General features: G+C 38.1%; 2 protein-coding genes across 5 annotated transcripts in view; one reads left to right on the top strand and one right to left on the bottom strand.

Moving 5' to 3' along the window:
• The window catches only part of ANLN (anillin, actin binding protein), a 124,704-nt gene that overhangs the window by 33,989 nt on the left and 63,865 nt on the right, over positions 1-26,850 (bottom strand). The window contains exons 1-8 of one of the 4 annotated variants that reach the window (XM_058528193.1): positions 22,176-22,429; positions 16,883-17,036; positions 14,288-14,599; positions 9,968-10,353; positions 8,610-8,838; positions 6,470-6,660; positions 6,083-6,190; positions 109-235 (exon numbers count right to left, since the gene is read on the bottom strand). In XM_058528193.1, coding sequence (XP_058384176.1) covers positions 109-235; positions 6,083-6,190; positions 6,470-6,660; positions 8,610-8,838; positions 9,968-10,353; positions 14,288-14,599; positions 16,883-17,036; positions 22,176-22,193 — 1,525 coding nt within the window. In that variant the 5' untranslated portion in view covers positions 22,194-22,429. Of the gene's footprint in view, positions 1-108; positions 236-6,082; positions 6,191-6,469; positions 6,661-8,609; positions 8,839-9,967; positions 10,354-14,287; positions 14,600-16,882; positions 17,037-22,175; positions 22,430-26,850 lie in introns of those variants that run through there. The other 3 variants (XM_058528173.1, XM_058528183.1, XM_058528166.1) reach the window with 3 other exon arrangements.
• Positions 22,118-26,850, top strand: part of MATCAP2 (microtubule associated tyrosine carboxypeptidase 2) — a 56,518-nt gene continuing 51,785 nt past the window's right edge. Inside the window, exon 1 of the mRNA XM_058528276.1 lies at positions 22,118-22,262. Within this exon, the coding sequence (XP_058384259.1) occupies positions 22,146-22,262 (117 nt within the window). The 5' untranslated portion in view covers positions 22,118-22,145. The remainder of the gene's footprint in view (positions 22,263-26,850) is intronic.

The following is a 26,850-nucleotide window of genomic DNA, read 5'->3' as shown; positions in this document are numbered from 1 at the left end:
ATCTATCGTTTTACAATGGAGCAGCATTTCTGCTTTCCAATCCAATTCTCAAAACTATGGTAGACCAAAAGCTACATTTTAAGTGAAGTAGAAATAGAAAGTGCTGACCTGTAGGTTTTGAACTGGAAGGTTTTGCTGGTGTTTGATTTTCTGTCACCTTTTCTGTTACTGGAAGTGATGGAGTATTTGAAACAACTTGATGTTTTTTGAGGGGAGTGTTCTGACAGTGAATTTCCTGCAAAAAGCAAATGAAGAGATAAATTTTATTTCTCAAAACTAGAGATTCTGTCTTTTTTACATGTTATTAAGTGAAACAAACAAGAGTCATTATTTTATATAAGTTTCCTCATAACAAAAAAGACAATGTACATGAAAGGACCCAGACATGTTTAGAATACAAAAAGCCCTCAGCACTAGTTCATATTCTTGGTAATTCCCAGTGTGTAAAATCTTTTTTAGAGATTAGGAGGAAAGAGAGAATGAAAACTCACATCAAAGTTCAGCTTTAGAAAAAACAATTCAAGTGAAAGCCACACATGGGGAAAAACAATTCCCCCGTGTCACTATCTCATCCCACTTCTATAAAATCTAGCGACAGTTCCTGCACCAGGAGTCCACTTACTAGTTATTCAGTGGATAAAATGCAAACAAAACAAAGGACAAAAATCAGAAGAAAAGAAAAGAGAAGGAAAAAAAATCCCTTATACTGAGTCTTTTTTAATCATTTACAAGGCTGTGGAAGAGGAACATTCAATTTTTGTTTTTGAAAAAGTTTTATGATTAAAGCAATAATTGAAATAATCAGAGTAAGAATAAGAATAACAGCAGCTAATACTTACATAGAGCCTAATATGTGCCAGCCACCTTTCTAAGCACTTCACATTATTGCCTCACTTAATCTTCCCAATAACCCTATAAATTAGGTACTGTTATCTCCATTTTACAGACAAGAAAACTGAGACACAGAGGAGTTAAGTAACTTATATACACAGCTAGTAACTGGTGGAGTCAGTTTACAAACCCAGGTATTCTTGTTCCAGAGCCAGTTCCAGACTACATTGTCTCTCAAGTTAGAAGAAGCTTTTAATGTACAAACACAAAGCAAACTACTAAATGCTGTGCTGTGGGCTGTTTCAAGGGTAGGCAAGAGGTTTGAGCAGGGGATGAAGATAGGGCAGATGCATTTCAGAAGTGAGAAGAATGGGCTGAGCATACCTTGAGAGTAAAAAGCTTCTATGCTTTGTATACAGTAGGCACTCAAACATTTGTGGAGCAAATGAAAGAATGACTATGGCGGTGATGGAAAGCAACTACACTCAATCTCAACAATTTAAATCATAGCTGTGAAAACACAATGCCAAATAAACTCACTAAGCCCCACATCCTTTTCTTGTGGATCACTGCCCAAGAATAAACGTAGTGATTAAAGGAGAAGGCTCCGGGGTCAGAAGGTCTGGTTAGAACCCCTGGTTTCACCACTTACCAGCTGTGCCATTCTTGAACAAGTGATTTACCTCCCTAAGCCTTAGTCCCTCACCCAGATAAAGGGGAATTATTGCCCAACTTACAATGTTATTGTGAAAATTAGATGATGCAATATATTTTAAAAATTACCCATGAGGGGCCTGGCATATTGTAGGCATTCAATAAATATTAACTATTGTAATAATCTTATTATTTCCACCTTTTCCATTAGTCTCATCTGCATACTGCTCGGTGCTTTCTCTCCCATAAGTCAAAGTCCCTCCTGCACTGTCCTCTCCAAAAACCCTTTAATGTGTCCAAACAGCCCTCTTCCCTGGTGAACAAACTCCCCTACATCCTCATCCTCTTCACTAAATATTCCTCCCACTTTCTAGCTCAAATAGAAACCTGGCTCTCTTGTGAAGACAGGACTTACCCTACAACCCTCTGAAACAAAAGTGGTTCTCTCCCCTAAACAGTGACAACATGAGGGACAGCCTCTTCTCCTGTCTCTACTAATGCTTCCAAGCTTTTAGTAATCCTCTTTTAAAATCTCCTGCTCCTTTGAGGCTCAAGCTTCCAGCTTCGACGGCACTCCCCATTTCATTTCTTCTCTAGTCCAAGACCTCCCATCAGCTGAGGTGATATCAGTAACCATAAATACTTTCCAAACAACATCTTAACCTCTCAGCTACATAAACACTTCAGTTCCAAAGACCTTCACCACCACTCCAATTCAGCCATCACCTGATACCTGTTTCTTCCCTGAAATTCTAAATTCAAATATCCCACTCTAACCATACCTCTAATCTCTCTACCTCTCTTACTCGGGAATTCCTACCAGACTATGTTCTCAGCCTTATGGAGACCTCTGGTCATTTGATACTTTTCTTCCTGTCGCCCCTACCTATTTTCTTACATCTCCACCCAGGTTAGACCTCATGGCCCTTCACTTCAATCATCATCTTCAACTCCCTCACCTCAACTGTACTACCATTTCTCTTGTCTGTCAAAACCCCAATACTGGAACTACTCAATTTCTCCATGTTTATTTCCAAGCTCTTTGGACATACCTAGAGAAAAACTCACAACTGTGTAGTTTGATTCCACCATAAATTTATGCTCTCACACCCCACCCAAGACTAGCCCCTAGTCTTTCTCTTCCCAAGCCAGCTCTCTCTTTCATTCTCCAGAGAGTATTTCACCTGTCACCTTCCCTTCCCTAAGGATGAACAAAACAGAAGCTATCAGACAGAAAGTCTACCAGTTTTCTGTCACCATAGCTCTAAAACTACCAGCCCCCAAACAATGCTTTCCGTCTTCCTTTTCACCACACCAGGAAACTGTCATAATCCTTTCTCTTCACTGTGCTCTAGAGTTCATCCACTCTTACCTCTTCAAAGATTTATCCCATCCCATCAATTATCACCACTTTCTCCTCTACCTTCAACCTTTTACTTTCTACTAGCTCCTTCTCATCGACTCTAAAATTGACTTAAGTCTCCTGAGAAAGAACAAAACAAACACAAACCACACTTTACTTCCTCATCTCCTTCCAGCCACCACCTCTTTTTCCCTCCCCTTTAGAACCCAACTTCTGAGGACTGCCTACACTCACTGGCTCTGCTCTTCACCCCTACTACCTGCATCTACTTCACTTGCTCTTGCCCAGTCACAACAAGCCCCTTATTTCAAAACCCAGTGGTCTCAGTCTACTCCATACTTGACAGCAAACACTTGACAATACTGACCACTCCTTCTCTCTGAAAGGTTCTTGCTTCCCTTGACTTTAGTAACACCATACTCAACTGCCTTTTCCTCCTACCTCTTCGGCTGTTCCCTCTGTGGGAACCACAGTTGAGTTTTGAGGGGAGAGATCCCCGAACTCCTTATTACTGCATTCAGAATTTTGTTTACATGCATATGTGTAACTATCTGGGGAGGAATTCCACAGGTTTATCAGAAATTATTTAGCACAAAATAGTTTAAGAACTGCTGCCCTATACTTTCCAGAAACAGAAGGAAAACTATGAGACTATGATATACTGGCAACCAAAGGAAGAAGGTGCCTCAAACAGAAGAAAGTGATCAACAATGTCAAATGTTGCTAATAGGTCAAGTTAATGCCTGGAAATTGATTACTGAAGATCACTGGTGAATTTGACAAGGGTAGTGGTCCATGGATCTGGTAGTGGAGAGAGATTAAGAGAGAAGGGAGGGGGTTGGCCAGGGGGCGTAGTGGTCAAGTTTGCGCCTCTCTGCTTCGGTGGCCCAGGGTTCACAGGTTCAGATCCCAGGCGTGGACCTACACATCACTCATCAAGCCATGCTGTGGCAGCATCCCACATACAAAAATAGAGGAAGATTGGCACAGATGTTAGTGCAGGGACAATCTTCTTCAAGCAAAAAGAGGATTGCCAACAGATGTTTGCTCAGGGCCAATCTTCCTCACCAAAAAAAAAAAGAGAGAGAGAGAGAGAAGGGAGGAGAAAATTGAAAGCACTAAGTGGAGACAACTCTTCTGGAAGAGTTTGGATGAAAAGGAAGCAAAGAAAGAGAGGGGAATAGGGAGTCAAGAAAGTTGTTTTTGTTTTAAGATGACAGATAATAACTTGATGTATGCTGATGGGAAAGATTAGCACATTCATTCCTTCCTTCAAAAAAAAATTTATTGAGCTCCTACTGTGAGCCAAGCACTAAGAACAGAAATAGAGATGGATAAGGCTCTCATAGACAGTGGTGGAAAGCAAAGTTAAAACAATTACAGGAAGATAAATATTCCAGTTGAAGTAAATGCAGGATGACATAGGTGAAAAAAAGAGGGACGCCTTGGGAAAAGGGCCAAGTAAAAATTTCCAGAGGGGATTAAACTTCGACCTATTCTTAATGAAGGAGCTCACCACAGAGATACTTCATGCAGAGAGAAAAGCAAGGCAAAGACAAGGAGATCTGAAAACATGGGTACATTTGAGAAACTGTGAATTTGTCTGTATGACAGGACTGAAGCACACACGCGGAGGAGCAGTGGGGAGGAGCCGGATTCTGAATGATGCTAGATGTCAAGCCAAGCTCTTTAGACATTTTCCTGATGATGGCTATGAGAAGCTCTCCAGGATTTTAAGCAAGTGAATACATGAATACTTGCCTTTTAAAAATACTTCTCTGGGGGCCAGCCCGGTGGCATAGTGGTTAAGTTAGCAACCTCCATTTAGGCGGCCCGGGGTTCACCGGTTCAGATCCCAGATGCAGACCTATACACCACTCGTCAAGCCATGCTGTGGTGGCATCCCACATACAAAAAATAGAGGAAGACTGGCACAGATGTTAGCTCAGGGACAATCTTCCTCAAGCAAAAAGAGGATTGGCAACAGATGTTAGCTCAGGGTCAATCCTCCTAACCAAAAAAAAAAAACATCTATATATACATATATATCTATATATATATTTTTTTCTAGCAGCAATGGGTAAGATGAACTGAAAAGAAGCCAAAGTAGAAGCAGGGTGTCCAAAACAAAGATATGTTAGTAATTAAGGTAACAGCAGAGGAAAATACAGAGGACAAGGCAGCTTGGTGACAGATTTAGAAAAGGTATCCCTGGATGTGTGTGTGTTTATATGTGTGTGTGTGCTAGGGGCCAGGAGATGGGAAGACATTGTATTAAGAGGAAGGAGCCAAGGAAGAACTCCCAGATTGCTTCAGATGACAGGGTACAGAGTAAAGCCCCAAGTGAAGACACAGACTACACGGGAAGATACTACAGCAAAGTGTAGAGAGCTCTACTAGCCAAGCAGGCCTTTGAGTTCAGGAAGAAAGAAGAGCACAGCATAGCTGAGCATCATTAGCCTTTCTGTGCTGGGCTGAAGCTAGATATAAGGATGGGGAAGAGATGTCCCAGGGCAAGTGAGAAGACAAAAGAGTTGAGATTGCAACTCTGGGAAATATGATTTGTTAAGCAAGAGAACTGACTTAAAAAAAAAAAAAAAAATCAATCGTTTCTTAAAGAATACTGGCTATTGTTTTTTTCCCTACTGCTAACCACTTTAAATATAATTCTATTATTTTTAGCTTAAAAATATATCCTATCATAGTACTTTGTACACAGTAGGAATGTAAATGAAACAGAACATCGTTTACATTTACAAGTAGGGATTTTGTTGAAGGCTGATTAATGAAATTTGATAGGAAGTAATACAGGAGTAAAGAGAAACCTGGGAGGTATTTGGTGACTGAAAAAATTATAGATAGTCTAAAACTATGGTATTTGGGGAGAGGTATACAATCATTAATGAGAAAAGTTAATTCTGAGAAACATTTTAGAACCAGATCTAAGCAGAATGTTAAAAGGAATCTGAAATCAATTGAATGATGAGAATAATTTTTTTTAATTTGATTTTAAATAGGTCATCAGTGAATATGGTAGAGTTTCACTGAAGGGGAAAATATCACGAGAGAAAAGCAGAGTTGGTGTGAACACTGAAGGAATTTATGAATGGAAAGTGGCATAGTTAATTGGAATAGGAAAATATATAAAGAATTATTTCACAGTATAGAACCACAAGTTAGATCCCAGCCCTCCTTTGGTACCAAGTTCACTTTTATATTTCTTGTTCACGTTACCTGTTTGCTTTCTAGCTGTTTGCTTCTTGAGTTTTCGCCTTTTTCTGCACTCCATAAATTGCCCTTGTCAAATCGGCCACGAAGACATGCTAGTTCTTTTTCACGTTCCTAAAACCATCAAAAACTCTATTTTACACAAGAGCCAATAGTATGTTTAAGAATAAGATTGAAACACTACTAACTTTGCTTGTCTTTAGTTTCAAGATTAAGAAATTCACAATACATGTGGAATACCAGACAATAATATTTCTAATTTGAAATAAGTGAGACAGAGAATCAAGATGCTATCTACGTCAGACAAAAAGACTGGTACCAGAATTCATAATTTGATTTCTAGCTTCTATGTTGAGACCACGTAATGAATAATGTTAAAAGAGTAGGCCATACCTTCTTGAGCTGTTGTGCTAAATGCGTAGTAGATGAAGATTCGTTTTGCTTGAATAATCTTTCTTGGATGGCCTTTGTATTTGGAGTGATAACGGGGGTTCTATGGGGTGTGCTATGAGCTGGACTTTCTTTGCTGTGTTCTTGACAACGCTCTCCAAAGCGTTCCAGGAAAGGCTTAATTCCTGCTCCTCCTACAGAAAACACACACGTTTTTGGAGGCTATTCAGAAAAACTAACAATTATGATTTCTATGGAAAAAGTTCTAAAATCCAGTACAGCTCCAAAATGCTTTGATTCTACTACTAATATTCATTCAGAAAGTAAATAGTATGAACATAGGTCAAAAAAAAATTTTTTTTTCATCATACTGTTTACTTCCATGTCCTAAAATTTATTTATGGGATTCAGTTCTTTAAGAAAAAAAAAAGAAGAACTTTTAAAACATAAAGTGAGAGGACAGTGGGAATTAGAAAACCCTTAAACTAAATAATCAGAACCTAAATGATTGGAAATTGACTGCATGGTATTAATAATATAACCTAACCACCAAGTGTCCTACACATGATAACCCAACTACTTATATTTCTACAGCCCAATTTATTTTATCTTGCTTTTAGGAAGTCTAACATATAAAAATCCAGGGATGAAGTCCTTTGTCTCTCTCAAAAAGAAAAATGAGGGATTACACTTTATCAAAGAGTGTCTTGACTTTACAGTCTTAAAATAGTACTCATTTGAAACAGGTACATTTAAATGAGGTACATTTAAAGTAGAACAAATGGGATATATATCACCTCCATCATGAGGATGCTAGGGTCCTACTACATAAAAGGAGGTTTATCTATATCAGTAATTGGCAAACATTTTCCCATAAAGAGCCAGAGAGTAAATATTTTGCGCTTTGCAGGCCCATGAGGCCATTTGTCACAACTACTCAACTCTGCATTGCAGCATGAAAGCAGCCACAGACAATAAGAGGGTGTGGCTGTGTGCCAATAAAACTTTACTTGCAAAAACAGGGGAAGGGCAGAATTTGATCCATGGCCATGGTTTGAAGAGTCCACATGTCACTTATTATCACTTCATCCCATATCTCAAACCAGATTCCATTAAGAATACAAAGAAACATGTAAAATGAATATCTCTGAGGCCTTGTCAATATATTCTGGGTGTAACCAGTAGCCAAGAATAAGAAAAACAATGCCTCTTATCTATGCCATTCTTATCTATGCTGTAAATCTTTAGAAAATTGGGAGTGACTAGTTCTATTCCACGTGTAGGTTTTGCTACTGTTTCTAGTTCTCATTTTGGCTCATCTGGAAACTGACTGCTGGTTTCTACTTACTCCATAACTAATGGATTCCCCACTCTCATCTCTCTATCTACTTCTCTTTTATGATGAACTATAGTTTCTGGAGAGATTGTATTTTCAAGAAGTTAAAATTTATTTTTAAAATAGTCTTTTCAAAAGCAAGTCTAATGAAAAAGAATATAGTTCAAAGTAAACTAGGTTACTATATATTTGAACCAGTCCTGTGTTTCTCAACCAACAGCACTGGGGGTTGGGGGGATGGGTAATGTCTGAAGGTACAAGTCACCGCAAGATAAATATGGACTTCCTAGAGCATCAATTTACTAGTAAGTAATTTTGAATTTTCTTATGTATGTACTCACACACAATATACACACATATAAATATAATTGGGAGTGAAGTCATTTTTATATATACATTCACTTCCCTTTGCTATTAGGGGTGCCTTCATAGTGAAGTTTGAGAAGACTGCTCTGCACACATGGTTACAAGAATGTTTCTCCATTATGCTCTTAAAATGTGATTTCCAGTTGTATATGCTTTGTCTGCATCAAAAAGTATAGAAGAAAGTATCCAGCATTGGTCATTCTAGAAAAAAGCATGTTTAAACTGTTAAAATGTAACAGACTTTGACCAGTAACTGGGCTAGTCTACACTAATGAATATTCATTCAATCAATTCAAGCTTGAAAAAGTCTTACTTGATACATTCAGGCATTTGCCCTGGCAAACCAACACTGTACCATTCACAATTGAATATTTAAAATGCAGAGAACAGATACACTGAAAATAGTCAGCAGTAACTTTAGATTTTTTAAAAATACATAACCTGGCGTTGTAGATTTGCCTTTAGATTGAGATTGCAGACAAATTTCTCTACTTAATTCTTCTTTGGGCCGAACTGTCTGGGATAGAGTTGACTTGCCAATTAGTTTTGATACCTCTGTTTTCAGAGGACTAACAGAAGGTTTTTGAAGTAGTTCAGGACTTGGTACCTCACACTTTTTAGCATCGGTGATGGATGTAGTAGAAGATTTCACTGGGGGAGAAGCAGCTTTCTGAAACATGATAATACTTAGGTTAAATAACAACATTCACAATATCTAAAGCAAGTCTTATAAGAAAACAATTCAAATCCTACTTGCTTGGTAGCCTTTATGTAAACTCATGAAAAAAATGTTCTTGCTCTCTAATAGATCAAACCAATTTGAAAGATTTGAAAAAAAACAATGTAGAAAATGCTATTATAACATGTAGTTTAGTCTGCATAATATATTGATGAATAATTTAGTATGAGGGATAGGGACACACACTACTTTAAAAAACAATTTCTTTCATATTATTACACTAGCACCTTTACAAATTTTAATTGTATTAGACCAAATTACATATTTTTTGTATTTTAATTAAATCAATATTAATTTAACAAAATTGTATCATATATTTGATGGCTAACTGTAATAAATTAAGTGCTTACTATGTGCCAAGCATTATGCTAAGTGATTTATGCATGTTATCTCATTTAATCCTCCCCATAACCCTTTCTTTCCCATTTCACAAATGGAAAAATAAGGTTTTACAAGATTAAGTAACTTGTCCAAAGCCACACTTCTAATTATGCGGCAAGGCTGGGATTGAATGCAGGTCTAATTCCAAAACCTGGCTCTACACTTAAAGACAAAGCTTAGGAACACAACATTCCTTTTCTTTTTTGTTTTTTTAAGATTGTTTTTAAAAACTGATGAGGTAATACATGCACAAGGTAACCTTTCAAACATTTCAAAAGAGTATACAGTGAAAGTATGGTACCCACCCTTGACAAGTGCCTTCTGGAGGGAACTATAGCTACCAGTTTTCAGAGATATTTGGTATCTTGTATTTATACACATACATAAGGCATTCTAATGGAGAAAGTAATTTTCAGTGCTCTCCCTGATGATAAGAGGCTCCATCATTCCATATTATATACTTTGGAATTGCATTAAATTAGTGTAATTTAGTGGTCAACTGCTAATTTATCTTGGGACAGGATATCAAATGTATGATTTTTACTTTCTATGAAACCAATATTCTGAAAATAAATACACTATGTATATGTTATAAAATACATACCCACACATATATATACATTATCACTCATAACAAAAAAAGGAAAGGTTTCCAAAGACCAAAATTGTATTTACTTACCACAGAGCTGGAAATTGCAACATTAATCAAAGATGCACCCACAGCACTGGAGGATGGGGCTTTATTCAAAGAGGCATCGCCATCCCTTTGGGAACAGCATGTAGCTTCCTGCTTAACACTGCTGCTATTGATCCCAGCAGATGCTCCACTTGCAGAAGAAAATTTGGATAAACAAGTGGTACCAGGCTGTTCTTGTGCACTGTTTTGCTTTGCAGATGAGTAATTTACATCATCTTCCCAGGAGCAAATAGTTGCAGCAAGGTTGGCCAGACGGCCCCTTCTCCCAACTGGAGTTGCTGAAGCATCTGAAAGGGATGGTTTGGGAGGGGAGGCAGCCTTTTCCTCTGATGGCATTGCTGAGAGGAGTGAGCCTTGAGGTACATCATCTGAAAATGTATTCAGAAAGAGTTAAAACCCATGTTCAAGAGTTAATGTATGTGCAATACCAGGATCACTCCATTCAGAATTTTTAAATGAAATTAAAAGGTTTAAGAACAAGTAAAAAGCTCTCGTATGCATGAAACTACCAAGCTGCTTAAATATGACAATATCTTTTCAAATCAGATGATACTTAATCCAAATTTTTTTAAAAACTTTGTTACACCAATTTTTTTCAATTTTTTGATGAATTATGGATGCTTTAAGATACCATATATTCAGGTTATATTTTCTGAATTAATTCATGATGTTATAACACTGCACAATTTAAGATTATGTATTCCACAGGAATTTTTTGTTTTAAAAATGGATTAGACCAGTGCTGTATAATAGAACTTTCTGCAATGATGGAGATGTTCTATGTTCATACTGTCCAATATAGTAACCGCTAGCCATATGTGGCTAATGAGCACTTGAGATTTGGCTAAGGCAACTAAGAAACTTCATTTCATTTCAACTAACTTAATTTTAAAAAGCTACATATGGCTAGTGGCTACAGTATTGGATAGCACAGGGTTAGACTAAAATGTTTTTCTGCACAGTTACTTCATTTGGAGATCAATCTCAAGTAATATTTAACTTAGAAGGATCTAGGTCTGTATGCACAAAGAGGACAAAGGGGAGTCAAAGTTCATAGCACTTTCTATTCCACAAATTCAGTCAACGGAAGAGGCATCCCTCCTATGGTCCAAGGCTTATTATACCTCTGCCTGAATTTTCAACTCTACTCCTCCAAAACCTTCTCAGGGCTCTTGCTCTAAATAACCCCTCTTCCTCTCTACAAACTTTTTCTCTGCACATAAATATGCTCAAGTCCCTCTAATCTTAAAACCAAAAACAAACATCCTCTCATTAATATATACCCCCTTTTAGCTACTGTCCCTCCTTCCCTGGACAATATTCACTCACTTCAACTCAACTCACTTCAACCCACCTTCTGCCTATACCACTGCCCTGAAGTTGCTTTCGCTACTGTCACTAGATGCCAGTACATACCTGGCAGGCTTTGTATTTCCATTTGTGACATCATCCTCTACTAGTTCTGTCTTCGTGGTCTATCCTTCATGGTCTCCTTCTAACTACCAACTACTTCCATGTGGCTATCCCACAGGCACCTCCAATAACATATTTGAAGTTGAAATTGCCCCAAACATGTTCCTCCTCCTCATGGCCTCTTCCTCCTTTCTCCCTTATCCTCCACCATCCAGTCATCAAGTCCTACAGATTCTTTCTCCTAAATCTCTCAAATCCAGCCTCTCTTCTTCACTTCCACAGGCCTGCATCTGGTGTATCTGGATTATAATATTAGCCTTCTAACTGGTCTTCCTGCTTCGAATCTCTGTACTATTCAATCCCTCCTCAATTCTGACGCCAGAGTGATCTTTCTAAAGCATCTGCCTGCTTAAACTCTCCCAGTACCTCCTCAGCGCCTCCTGGATAAATTCCAAATGCTCTGGATCCTGCTCCTTTCTTCAAATTTATCTCTTGCTTTTCTACCACATCCCTGTATACCAGAATACTGACTCTTTATACCCACACTATGTTCACGGTATTTGTACTTTTTATACATTCTGTTGCTTCTGCCTAGAACACCTCGACTGTCTGAAGCCAGCTGCCCCTCAAAGTCCAGCTTAACCACCCCGGCCTCCTCCAGAAAATCTTCCCTGACCACCGCCTTCCCAACAATACCCTTTTGCATACCTCTATCATTTTCCTTAGAATTAACACTGTCCTCTAAGTAGATGACAGTTTTATCATCATGTTTTAGGAATGGGCTTAATAGACCTCTAGCTCTTCTAACTATTCTGTCAGAAAGAAAGGTTTTAGATAAATTATATTTTAGTATAAGTCCTCAAACATTTAACTGGCTTATACCCACAGTCCTGTTTAGCATTCACTAAACCATTCATTACAAACACTTTATTCACAAGTTTCAATGCTTAAAATTAGACAGGCTATAATGCCTTAATGAGATTTATTTTCAAGGCTGAGGTAGGCATTTGTTAACATTTGCATTCAAAATGTGCCAAATCACCGCTGCAATGCTTTATGCTCTAATATTTAGGGCCTAGGTTATTCTTTTCACCATGCATTAAATCACAACCCCCTATTTTTTTTTTAAAGGAAAATTCGCATTCCACGGCCCATAGATATTTCCTACAAGACAGAAAGGAGACATCCTTCTATTCAGGTACATTTACTGGTTAGCCTCCTCAGGCATTATAAAGAAGCATTGTTAGCCCCACCCACTACTAAAATAAATAGGTATAATTGACAACATGGAACATCTGTACCCTGTTACGTGCCCAGAAAACATCAGGCAGGTCACAACAGGCAAGAGTTGAGCCCTAGAGTCGAACTACTGGGGTTTGAATTTTAGCAGCTGACTGTGGGCAGTTTTCTCAGCCTATCTGAACCGAGTTTCCTCTTCTATAACATAAAGATAAAAGTGGTATGTATCTTATAAGATTGTTGTAAGAATTAAATGCTATACTATATTAGAACAAAAAATATTTTGAATGCCTAGCACTTTTTACACAATAAGTGTTTGCTCTTGAGATTCTCATCACTGCCAGAAAGGATAATCTTAAATGCTTTGCTGTCCATTACTTATCAAAATTTCAGTTATAAGAATTGATATTTATGGAAGACAGACTGAAGTATATGTAGTCCATCCATTTCTTCAGTTTACCTGGTCTCAATTCTGGCTATGCATCAGAATTACCTACAGAGCTTTAAAAAACAAAGACAAGAGCACACCTCAGGGCTCCACTGCACTCCTGAGATTCCAATCCAATGGTCTGAGTGATTCTGACACCCAGGAAGGCTCTGAAAGCCAAAGCCAAGGAACGCTTCCTTGGGTAACGTCTAGTAGCCACAACCAGTCCACCTGCACTGTGCTAGCTCACTTTGGAACTGCTTTTACTGAACTGAGCTTGGAGCCAGGCCATCTGCCTACCTTAAGAAACCTATACAATTACCAGCTCACACAAAGTCATGTTTGAGGACACAGGGAAGAAAGTTCTCTCGGGTTTTAGTGTCAATAATGATTCTGCTTTTATCTTACCAACATTAGCCATGCACCTGATAGTGTTTCACCTCTTTGCATGGGCTGCTAGCAAGTTCAGAAGCATCTGTAGCAAGTGAAGAGGACCGTAAGGCCTGTATTTAATAAACTAACTTTACACTTCACTTCTTTGTTTTTCTTTCTCTTCACTCTGATTTCCCTATTTTTCTTGTTTTGTAAAATATTGGTATTTTTGTAAATCATCTCAAGGCTTTTTTAGTAACAAGGTAGGAGATAAATAAAATTTATCACAAAACAAATAACCCTGTTGCATGATCTGCTCTCAGGCTCGCCATCTGTTTACAAGCCCATGAAAGGCAAAGATTGGTCACTTCATCCGTTTCAGCACCTTAGCACAATAACATGCATTGCAGGTGCTCAATAAATGTTTTGAAGTTTTCTCTCTTTCCTGTTGAACAGCATTGCATACCTTAGTCACTCAAGTTTATTTAATTAGTGAATCCATGAAACAAGATTTCTTAAATACAGAGTGGAAGGTCAGCAATGCTAATAGTGCCAAGAGTATAGTTTGTTCTCTGCTGCTTTTTACTGCAAATATAAGATAATTCTGTTACAAGATCAGGCTGTTGTGATCTAGCCTAAGAACCTCATTGTCATCTACTTCAATGAGAATACAACCAACTGATAAATATACTATTGATATACAAACCTTGTGCAAGCAACGGATACTCAGGATATAGATAAATCAAAAGCATTTACCTTTCATATGTTAACTGATAAATAAAATTTTCAACAAACCAAGCTGAAACTTATTGAAACCAATTTAAGGACCATACCATCCATATAATATATACCTGTCATATCATTATTATCCCAATGGCGCCGCTGCTCTGCCAGTTTTTGCATTCGTGTTTTAACCGAGGAGGCTGCAGTTGCTTCCAGTCTTGAATTCAGCCCTCTCCTCACGCCCAGCGACCCCGGGACAGCCACAGAATCACTGGCCGCAGCTGGTGCTTGTGGCTGCGCCTGAGGAGACGGAGGACTTGGAGAACAAGGTTTTGCAGAAGCTGATTCAACTGGTTGTTCATTTTCCAAGTTAGAAACTTCTACTTCAGTGTTGTCAGAACAGCGTTTTTTTGATGGTGATGGTTTTGTACAAGATTTCTCTAGATTAAAAAGGAAGAAAAATTCAAAATTCCGTAATTTCTCACAGCATGAAAAACTTGCAGTAGGTACTTAACAGATTAATAAAACATCATGTTTCTCTAAACCTTTAAATGATTTTACTTACAAGAAATACGTAAAATTCTACTTTCAGTAACTTAAAAATCTGATATGAGAGATTTCTTTGTAAGCAAACATAATTTATGATTTAAAAAACCTAAATGAAAATAAATTCAAATAACTTTCTTGATATATATGCATAATACTTTATGTAGTCTTAAGACAACAGAAAATTCAAAGTGCAGACACAGAGAATAAGCAACGTTCTAAGGGATTTTAAAGATCATACAGCCCAATTACCTCATTTTTAGATAATAAAAATCAAGCCCAGAGAAATTAAGTTACCTGCCTAAAGTGACACAGCTGAGCTACAAATAGAAACCAGACTTTCTGTTTTGAAAATAATCTTTCATGGACAACAATTAGCAAGAGAGAAGGGCACCTGGCCTGAGGTTTAGGAGAGAGGCAGGGAACCAAAAAAGTGACTGAATTATCTGGTCAATACCAAACAAGTTCATCAGCACAAGTATTTAACAACACTTCATATTTTAAACTTCCATGAACATCTATAAAATAAATTTAAAAGTCCTAAAATAAAAAGGAGCTGTCCAAACATAAGGCATATTATTTCTACCCAGGAATGAATTTTAATTTATCTCCTGGAAAAGTAATATTTTAAAAAGTAAGAATGTAAATTCCGTATGAGGTCAGTTTCATTGGCTGTCTAACCAAGTATTCTTGTTCTGGCAGTGACCAAAGTGATATTAGTGGGAAGTCACGATTGCCCTCATCGACATCAGTCTAAATGTATATCATGAAATTTTCTAATCTTCTGTAACTCATTTACGGATCTATTTTCCATGAACTTATCTAATCATGTTTTGAAAGTATTTCTATTTTAACATGCAACACTACCTGGAAATACAGAATTCTTTATGTTTACAGTTCTTATATAAAACAGTAAATGGCTCCATTTCAGCATCAAAACATAGTTCCAACCACTGGTTTTCAAGTACATAGTACCCACTATTTGATTGTATGAACCCGTGTCTCAGTGAAAACAGAAGATCCTGGGCTGGGGCCAGGTTTCTATTTTCTTGGCTGAATACCAGATATATGTAATGCATTCCCTTCCTCTCTTCAAAATGTATAAATACACAAAAATAAATTCTCGTCCTATGGCTAGCCTCCAAATTAACTGTACGCCAGCCCCACGCCCTAATCTCTGCTTTTTTATAATATTGGTTTTGCCTTCTGTAACTCTTTTTCTATATGTATTTTAAAGTTATACTAAGGAAAAAGTATTATCTCCAGACTATTCCATACTCTCGGAAAAGACTAAGGCAGCTGGCTGGGGATGCCAAGATTTAGCAAAGAGTAAGATAAGTTTCCAAGTGAGTTTGGATTTGTGTGTGTGTGTGTGTGTGTGCGCGCGCTAGTTTTTGTTTAATTTCAAGAGTTCTATAGACTAACACCCTATACTTTAAGCCTCACCCTAGAGAGTTGGTTCAGCAGACAAAGGATAAAAAGGCTCATTAAATTTCAAGCATTCGCAAGCAGATCTGCCTTTTGTTGCCCTGTTCGTGCCAGAGACACCATCTGAACCTGGTGGTGAGCTGTTCTGGCACTGGTGGGGTAGATAAACTCCACACCACTGCGAGTATAAGTGTTCACCTGCTCCTTTATTTTTCTTCCCTTGGGGGTTTTAAGGATAACTTTGGATTGAGGAAAATAAAGTTCAACCAATTAATTTGAAATATTTGTTAAAAGAAACTCTGCTATGACCTGATAGGTTCTAGGCCTAACATAATAATCCTAAAATAGAACAGAAGGCAGATCTTTCCCCTAGAAGCTATTAAATTTGTCTCCCAAAGACTGTGGCTCTTCCGCATGCACAATGAAATAACTGGGGCTTATCACCTTTAAAAAAACGCAAATTTTGGAGCCCACTCAGGGGCGCAGTGGTTAAGTGCTCACACTCTGCTTAGGTGGCCCAGGGTTCGCAGGTTTGGATCCCAGGTGCGCACCGACGCACCGCTTGTCAGGCCATGCTGTGACGGCGTCCCATATAAAGTAAAGGAAGATGGGCACGGATGTTAGCCCAGGGCCAATCTTCCTCAGCAAAAAAGAGGAGGATTGGCATGGGATGTTAGCTCAGGGCTGGTCTTCCTTACAAAAAAAAAAAAAAAAAAAAGCAAATTTTGCTTTTCCTCACAGTCTTTTACCTTCACCACCAGATGGGGGTTGCCGGTTACTTGCTTCCGAAAGCGGCTCTCTGGCTCGCTTAGCATGAGTCATAGACCTTGGTGCCGCCGTGGGCCTCTCAGCCATTTTTCTCTGAAGATTCTCTCGCCTGGCACGGGTTCGTTCAAGCAGTTTCTACATATACAATATTTAAAACACAAGTTTAGTTCAAGGTTCACAAAACTTCAGGTATTTTCTAAAATCACCAATTGCCATGTAGGATAACAGTTAAATACACTTCAAAAGTAAAATCTTAAGTAATTAAGCCAAGATTCACCAAATGAGCACCCCAATGTCAAAATTATTACAGATGTAATATGAACATTAAAGGGGAGATAAAATGTGTAAAGTTAGCTCTATAAGATTTTAAATGGCTACAAATTTTTTTCTGCTTCCATCAAAAGGAGGAATCTATTCCCACACCCTTGAATTGGGCTGTCTTTATGATTTACTTTGACCAATAAAATGTGGCAGAAATGATACTGTGTGACTTCCAATCTCAGGCCTCAGAAGGTCTTGCAGTTTCTATTCTCCCTCCCTTAGAACACTGCCATCCTATGAAGAAGCCCAGGTTAAGCCTGCTAGAGACACAGGGCCTAACTGACAGCATCAACCACCAGATGTGTGAGCAAGACCATTTTAGACCATCCAGTCCCAGGTCACTGCAGATCACTGCCAGACCACTGCAGACTCCTGCATGACCCCAGGGGATACCAGCAGAAGCACAGCCCAGATGAGCCCAACACAAACTGCTGACCCTCCGCATCATGAGAAATAGCATGGTGGTCGTTCCAAGCACTATGGTAGGCAGAATAATGGTCCCCCAAAGATGTTCATGTCCTAATCCCGTGGACCTGTGAATATGTTACCTTACATGGCAAAAGGGACTTTGCTGGTGTGATTAAATTAAGGGTCTGGAGATGTAGACATTATCATGGATTACCTGGACCAATGTAATCACAATAGCCTTACAAAGAAAACAGAGAGGCAGGAAAGTCAGAGTCAAAGAAGATGTGACAATGGAAGCAGAGGTCGGAGTGATGTGATTGACGGCTTTGAAGATGGATGAAGGGGCCACAAGCCAAAAGCAGGTGGCCTCTAGAAGCTGGAAAAGGCAAGGAGCTTCTCCTCTAGAGCCTCCAGAAGGAACACAATCCTGCCAACACACCTTGATTTTAACCCAGTAAAATCCATCAGACTTCTGACCTACAGAAGATAATAGTATATGTGATGTTAAGCCCCGAGAATTGTAATTTATTACAGCAGCAAAACTAAAACAGCCACTAAGGTTTGGGGTGGTAGTAAACAGCAAGAGATAACTGATGTATTAGTCCTTTGGAAACATAAGACATATTCCTAAGAGAAAAAAACCTAAACAATCTTATGTATTAATTAAATACCAACCAATAAAATAAAAGTTTTAAGTTGAAATCTTAGCCATTCCATAAAACCATGAATACTATTTTGTTACCCTGAATCAACTGATGCTCCTATTTGAATCAGTATGGTAAAACACAAGACCCTGTAAAACAATTCATTCTCTTTCAAATGTGCGCAACTATAGGAGGATGCAGATTATTGGCTGGAGTTTATAAATTGCCTTGCAAACACAGATACAGTAGTTAGCAAACTAAGAAAATAAACTCCATTTGATCTTTTTAATTCCTTAATTAAAACAGAATAGCAATTCTTAAAAACTTCTCTGAGTATGCCAAAGAAGCCTGAGCTAAATTTGGAAGAAGGCACAACTTTCTTATTTAAAGTTCATTGAAAGAAGTGACACTGAATCCAAATGCTATGGCACTGAAAGGATAATGTATGAACCAAATGCCTTTCAAAACACAAGACCTTCACCCTTTAAATAAAAGTCTTCAACAAACTTAAAAGTGATATTGTTACACACAAATTCATATATGACTAATTATTTCCCCCACGATAAAACAAATCACTCCCCAGGCACAAAACTAGCCTAATTACATTCATTCATGGACATGCCCACATTCCATTCTGGTCAGTTAGAATACTTGTGAGTCAGTATATCTTCAGTTACTATGAGCAATGGGTCACAACCAAAGAACGTGGTTTTGCCATTCAAACATATACAAGTCTTCTATTGTCTACATTAGATCCAAAAATTTCAAGATTAAAAAAAATTAAACCAGATAAGCAAAAACAGTTCCCTAATCTGTAAAATAAAACTAATAAGAACCAAAGATTATTAATTTAAAAGAAGTGATGTATCTAAAGTACATAAACTCAACAGCTCAATAAATGTAAGTCACCCTGTCTTATAATAGTGTATCAGAAATTTCAGGGTTCTTTTATTTATGAGGTACATTCCTTTAAATATCACACTTCCTTCTTCAAATAGTAGAGGCATTAAAAAAAAAAAAACACTGCATAACTGCAAAATAAGATGTTCCACATGGATGAATCCAAGATAATTGAAGGTTATAGTCCCTAAGCAATTTCTGTCACATACACCTCAAATCATTTCTGACAGAAATTTTTCTAGCCAGTATTAGTGATTTTTCTGCCTTCTTAAACAGAGTAGACTCAATATAAATTAACTTATCATTTTCAATTTCCTCTAGCAGCATTCTTTCTCAAGTCAATACAGAGATTTTTATTTAATTCTAGAAAATAAGAGAAACTCCATTACAAACAATAACAGCATGTTTGTTTGTTTACTTATATCACAAGAAAAGATGCTTTACAAAGTATTTTAATTGTAGCTTTTTCTCTTAAAGGTTCCTACATAGAAAGTTCTGACTTGGCACAACTAGCTTTGGGTTTCCCTATTCTAGTCTTGGATTGGGATGACCATCGCCCATGAACAGATTTTCAAACAAAGAGGCTAACACCAGTGTTACGAATAGTAAGTTTATGGTTTTAAATTCACCTAACAACAAGTACAAGAACAATCACTAACACTTATATAGGACTTAATGTAAAATACTTTCAGTGTCTGCACACAGTAACTCGTTTTCAAAAACTTATTTGGTAGGTTCTGTTTTTACTACTGTTTCATAGATGAAAAAACTCAGGCACAGGTTAAATAATAAGCCACAGGTCACATAACTAAGTGACAAAGCAGGATTCAAACCCAGGATCCAGAGTCTGGGCTCTTAAACACTTTGCTATAAACTGTCTTTTGACTAAATCCAATTGCTCTTTTTAAGAACTTATTGTCAGCAGAACTAACTTCATACCACCAACATAACTTTTTTAATGCTATCAGCTCATATTAGATCATAATAATAAACATCTGCCTTAACTGCTTTTTTATCCATGAATCAAGATGGATTCTTTATTTCTGGTTGGTCCATGAAGAACATTATAAAGACATTACCTTGTGGACCCTGTCTAGATCCTGATTCAAACAAACAAACTGCAGAAATATGAGACACCTAGGGAAATGAATCACCTTTGGGAAAATTGAGAAAACAGTCTCTCAAATAACTTTGTGTGTTCTACGGTTCTGATAAGGAACTGTGGTTGAGAAAGTCTTGTTAACTGACTTTCAGTCTTTTTCAAATAAGGAACTGTACCAGTTCATCTCACTGTGCAAAAATGTTATGAAAGCTATAATTAAGCACCTAATGGTTGGAACCAATTCAAATAGTTCCCTCATTACCAATTAAGGAAAAGATGTCAAAGCTGTTTATTCCAACTGCAACTGATCTAACTTTTCATAATATAAACCATACGTATTAAACCTTATATATTTCTGAGCACACTCTAAAATGAAAGGTTTCTTTCAAACAAAAGTTTCTTTCAACTGAGATTTGTACTAGCTTCAGAATGACATTTTTAAGTAAAATGAAGTACAATTTTCAGCCAACTTTCAAAATGCTTTGTTCCTGTCAGTTACTTAGGAAAATACAAAGAATATTCAGAACAAAGAGGGCTAATGTTTTAAGGAATCCTATTCTAAGTTAGTAACATAAAATAATATATCCTTTTTAACTTCAGTGTAAGTGAAAAATATATGGTGCACGACCAGCGCTATTCTTTAAGCTAACATAAAAATGTGTTCTGGATTTTTGTTAGAATTTTTAAAAGTAAGGTGAACAAACTGATGTGTTTTTCCCCAAGATTGAGAATTTGAAACAAAAATAAATACTTTTGTGTTTGATAACAAGTAAACTCTAATTGTTGAACTTTTAATATTTTAGACTTAACTTACGGAATTGTAACTACATCTCCAAAAAAGAAAGTATTACTATTCTCCATACCATTTAAATTTTTAATCTAGCACCGGGACATTTTTAGGCCTACTTTGCAATAACTCAAAAATAACAGTTTGAAACTTGCACAACAACCTAAAAAAAGAGGAACTGTCCTGAAAGAAAAGGGAGCGGACACCTGGCAACACGCAACTCCTGAATATGTCAACGTACATTCTCAACAAGAAGTAAAAGCTAGAGAAATAATCGGCACAATAACAATGTAATTAATCTATAGTCAATTTCCAAAGAACAAAAGATGAGTTAAATATTGCTGTAATGTTATACTCTATAAACACACAAAAAAGGTTTATGTCTTTACTTTGGTTTTTTAAATCGTAGGCTAATAATTTTGGTTTGTACATATTCGGTTAGCACTGTTTCCTTTCAATTAAAATGTCAATCTTGGGTATGCAACTTCTTCGCTAGTTAGCTGAACAATGGAATCTGAAGGAACTATTGACTTTATAGGAACGGCTGCAATGGTTTCAGGAACTGGCTTATTTTAACGTTTTGCTGTCATTTCGTTAACAACATCCTTGAACGCACGGCTCCTCTGCGAGCCTCACGAACCCGGCAAATCACATTCTATTCCATTCCCAGGCGGCGACTGCACACACAGCACTGAGTCACTCGAGCACCCGACTCCACCCTACAAGCTATCCCGCTTTGACTCCCAGCAGGACCTGTTCTGTCAGGCCCCAACCTCACTCTCCGGGGGAACAGGGCTCCACTCCAGAGGGGCATTATAATAACCGGGGCTGACAGTTTTTTCACTACCGCCATTTAGGACAGACTCAAAACTTTCCTCCCAGAGCTACATCTGCGGGACAACATCAACAAGTAAACTGAAGACGCACCGCAGCCGCAGTGCAAGGGGCATCCGCGGCCCCCTCCCGGCTTCCCCAGCCCGAGCCCCGCGCGCACACTGCGCACGCGCGCGCACGCGCCCTCCGCCCGCTGGGCCCAGAGGTTGACAGAAGGTAGGAAGGGAGAGCGAGGGCCGAGAGGGGTGATGGCTGGCTGCGCCCGCAAGTTTTCTCACCTCCGTAAACGGGTCCATCGCCCTGGGGTTCGCGGGTCGATTGCGAGACGACGGAAACGGTGGTTCAAGTTCAGAAAAAGAAAAGAAGTGAGTCTTGGCTCAGTGTGTCACTTGGAGAAAACAAGGAGTGCGGGACGAGGGAACTCGCCCAACCTCCTCTCCTCTTCCCCTCAGCCTCCAGTGTCAGACTTGGCCTCCAGCAGCCGTTCAAATTTGAATTTCAGCGCCGGGAGCTGCGCGCATGCGCTTGGGGCGGGGAGGGGCGCGCCTCTCCCCGCCCCGGCGCTCGGTCACGTGGCTTCGCCGAGCGCGGAGGTTCCCATGGGTGGCGTTGCAGGCGGCCGGGATGGGGCGGGAAGTGCGGCGCTCTCGGCGCTTCAACTGCCTCAGGTCCCGAAGCACCACCCCCAACGCTGGCTCACCCCACCCTGTGTAAGCGGACCCCTTCGCACCCGCTGTGCTTGAGCGTTCCCGCCTTCCTTCGTTCCTAAATATAGGATTAAGAGCTCTTGAGTTTCAAATCCCGTTGGCCAATTGGCCTTGATTGCTTTCTCTCCACCCGCCCCTACTTCATATTAAGAGGAACTGCAAGGTTGGCCCGCCTGAGGGACAGGTCTGGTGGGCCCCCGGACACTTGGGGCTAATGCCCAGTGACCCTGCTAGGGCGCTGGAGGCCTTTCTCTTTCGGAAAATACAGCTAACATTATCAGACTGTGTAGGAAGAGTTTATACACAAAACTCCTCTGCTGCTTCCTATTTTAAATCCCATTCAACTACATACAATGTTAGAGCTGGAGGGATTCTGGGAAGCCCTCCACATTAATCCTTCCTTTCACAGCTGAGAGAAGGGAGACCCTAAGACGTTAAGCAACTGGTCCAGGAGAAATGAAAATCTCATTCTTAGCTCATGGTCCGCTTTCCTCCGCCAGTTCAAACTGTGTCACATGATTATTCTTGATAGATTACTCAGAATTGTAGAATACGTTACAAAGTTACTGTATCAGATTCATTTCTTATTTAGCAAGTCTGTGCTTGAGCTTGTTGTAAAGTCTAGCTTTTCCGAAAAGTCACGCCGTGGAGATTACAGAGTGATTGCCCAACGGCCGAACAAACCAAAACTATTCCTCCCAAGTAAGATGTTTCGTTATATTTAATAATGTTTCCATCTTAGCAGTCAGAAAATATTACAAAAAGTATCGCACCAATAATATCTCTAATTTGAATTTTGATGCTATAGGTTGTAATGAAAAGAATTCTGAGTATGGGGTAGGAAGAAATTGCTTGGAGTCTTGGCTCTACCAGCACCATGTGACCTTAGGCTTTAGGCGAATCATTTAACGCACTATTTTTGAAACCTTTTTGGCGAGTCATGGACTCCTTTGAAAATGGAATTAAAGCTGACCCTCTACCTAGAAAAATACCCACTCAATCATAACTTGTTTAACATAGGATTTCATGAAGTTCATGGTCACAAGGTGAACCTCTGATTTAGCCTCTTTGGATTTTAGTTTATTTATCTGTAAAACAGGAATAATCAACTGCCCTGCCTTCCTTAGAGGTGTTAGGAGGATCCGATGAAAACTTGAGAGAGATCCAAAAGTGTTCTGCAGTAAGTACTAAAGCACTATCCAAGTGTTTGGTGTATCGAACTATTACTGTTCAACTGAAAATATGCTACTTATGAAACAAAGAGAAAAGATACTTCAATTTTCAAGTACTAGACAGGAAAGAGGTGTGTGTATAGGGGAGGAGGGGAGGTGTGTTTTAAAAAACATTGGACAATGAGTCATTAGAAATTTATGAATCGGGGCCAGCCAGGTGGCATAGTAGTTAAGTTCTTGGGCTCTGCTTGGGGCAGCCCAGGGTTGGAGAGTTTGGATCCTAGGGGCGGATCTACACACCGCTCCTGAAGCCATGCTGTGGTGCCAGCCCATATACAAAGTAGAGGAAGACTGGCACAGATGTTAGCTCAGGGGCAGTCTTCCTCAAGCAAAAAGAGGAAGATGGGCACAGACTTTAGCTCAGGGACAATCTTCCTCAAGCAAAAAGAGGAAGATTGGCAACAGATGTTAGCTCAGGGCCAATCTTCCTCAAAAAAAAACCAAAATAAAACCAAGAAATTTGTACTCTGGTTGCCTTTCTGCTTTGGCCTCTGTGAGCCTTAGATTCTCTATAACTAGATTCTAGTCAAGACTAACAGAGATAAATAAAGCACTTAACACAACATAGCTACTCAAAACATTTAGTTTTTATTTCTTAACAATCTCCCTATATCTTTGGTCTTTATCCTGATAATGATGATAGCAACCACCATAAAAATAGCTACAATTTGTTAAACACTACTTTGTGCCAGAAACTGTGCTAGATACTTGAGTTTACTCTCCTAGAATATCGCAATTGTCTCCTAACATGTCTATTTCCATTCTTACCCCCCAGGTAGTTCATTCTTCAGTTTATAAAAATCTAGAATTACTTTTCTCCTTTCAAACATCACATTATGAAATATTTCCAGTTTACAAAAAAGAAGTGAATAAAACAGATAACCATGTACCCACCACCTAGCTTAAAAAATATATAATCTTATAATTGAAGTCTCCTGTTTCCCTCCTTAATTCCATTCACCTTCCATTCTCCAGGGGTAAAACTATCCTGATTTTGATGTTTATCGTTCTCATGAAATATATGTACTTTTGTTACATCTACGTATATACCCATAACAATATATAGTGTTTGACATAAATTTTATTTTCGCTATACATATCTTTCTGCAACTGTTTTTTCTTTTTGCTCAAAATTCTCTTTATGAGATTCATCCTCACTAATAGCTATAGCTGCATTTCATTCATTTTCACTGCTGTATTCCATTGCATGAATATACTTGTAATTTGTGTATCTATTATCCTATTAATGAACATTTAGTTCATTTCCAGTTTTTCATTCCAAAGATCCCGTGATGCCATGAATATTTTTACATCTCCATATACACACATGCGAAGCTTTCTCTAGAGTAATATACCTAGGAATTAAAGGATCATTTCAATAAATATATTTCAATATTATTGCCAGATATTAAAAATAAATTGCTCTTCAAAATGATTGTAAGAATTTATGCTTCGATCAGCAGTATATGAGCATGCCTGCTACTTCAGTGCTCCCTAACGATGGATACTTTTTAGATTTTGCCATTCTTGTTTGTATGCATTTCTCCTATTACTCATGAAAGTGAGCATTATTTCATGTGTTTGTTGGCCTTTTAGTTTTTCTTTTCTGTGAATTTCAACTCTATATCCATTTCCCATTTTTCTGTGTGGTTATTTGTCTTTTTATTGGCTTTTTGTTGATGGTTTACTATTTTCCAAGAAAATAATCCTTTGTTGGTTTTTTGACTTGCAAATATCTTTTCCTAGTTTATGGTCTGTCTTTTCACTTTAGGATGTCTTGGATGTACAGAAATGTTAAATATTAATGTAATTAAACATGTGTGTGTTTTCCTTTAGGATTTGTGCTTTTTATGTCTCAAGAAATCCTTCCCTACCCTGAGGTTTTAAAGATGTTCCCTGTATTTTCTTGGAAATATTTTAAAGTATGGGTTTTCATGGTTTTCTCTTTAAATTATCTGGATTGATTTTGTTTTTTATATGGACAACCAAATGTCTTAGCAGCAGTTATTTAATTATCCATCCCTTCCCCACTGACCTGTAAGGCCACTTTTGTAATAGATCAACTTTTCATGTATATGTAGGTCTATTCTGGAGCTCTTTATTCTGTTCTACTGGTCTGTTTGTCTATTCCTCTCCCAATATCGAACTGTCTTAATTTTAAGTATTGATATCTGGTAGGGCAAATTAAAAATTAACTTGGCTAATTTTGTCCCCATGTTCTTGCTTATAAATTTTAGGGTCAGATTATCAAATTCCACAAAGGAAAAAAAAGTCCTCTTGAGATTTTTAATTGGAATTATACTGAATTTGTCACATAATTTGGAGAAAATTGACATCTTTGTGATATCAAGCCTTTCCATTCGTGAACATGGTATATCTTCATTAATTTAGGCTTACTTAAATATCTTCCAGAAATGTTTATAATGTACTATTATAATGTATAATGTGTGAATAATGGACTTGTAAAGATCTTTAAACTCTTTAATTTATTCCTATGTATCTTTCTTGTTGTTGTTGTTGCTTTTATAAATGGTATCTTTTTAATTATATTTTTAAACTATCTATTACTAGTACAATATATAGGAACAAAATTGATTATTGCAAACCAACTTAAGTATCTTGTTAGTTTTAGTAAATTATTAATAGAAAGGGATCTTTTTAAAATGTAAATTATGCAGCGTCAATTCCCTGTTCAGAGCCAGTTTATGTCTTCCATTGTAATTAGAATAATATCCAGTTTCTTTATCATATCTACAAGGCCCTACATGATTTGGATCCTGCTTGCATCTCCTAATATCCTAATAGCCTCTGAATATCCCAGTACTCTCCGTTTTTGTTCACTAGGCTCCAGCCTCATAGCCCTTTTTTCTGGTCATAAGAAAATGCCCAATTCCTTCCTGCCTCAAGAACTTTCAACCTCCTGGACACTCCTCCAGATCTACCCATGTCTCACTCCTCATTAGTTGAGTCTAAGCTCTAATGTGCTACCTCCTCAAAGAAGACTTCTTAGATTA

Source organism: Diceros bicornis, chromosome 3, assembly GCF_020826845.1.
Source record: "Diceros bicornis minor isolate mBicDic1 chromosome 3, mDicBic1.mat.cur, whole genome shotgun sequence".
Lineage (NCBI taxonomy): Eukaryota > Metazoa > Chordata > Mammalia > Perissodactyla > Rhinocerotidae > Diceros > Diceros bicornis.
The sequence above is the reverse complement of the archived record's forward strand: the minus strand, read 5'-3'. Positions and strand labels throughout refer to the sequence as shown.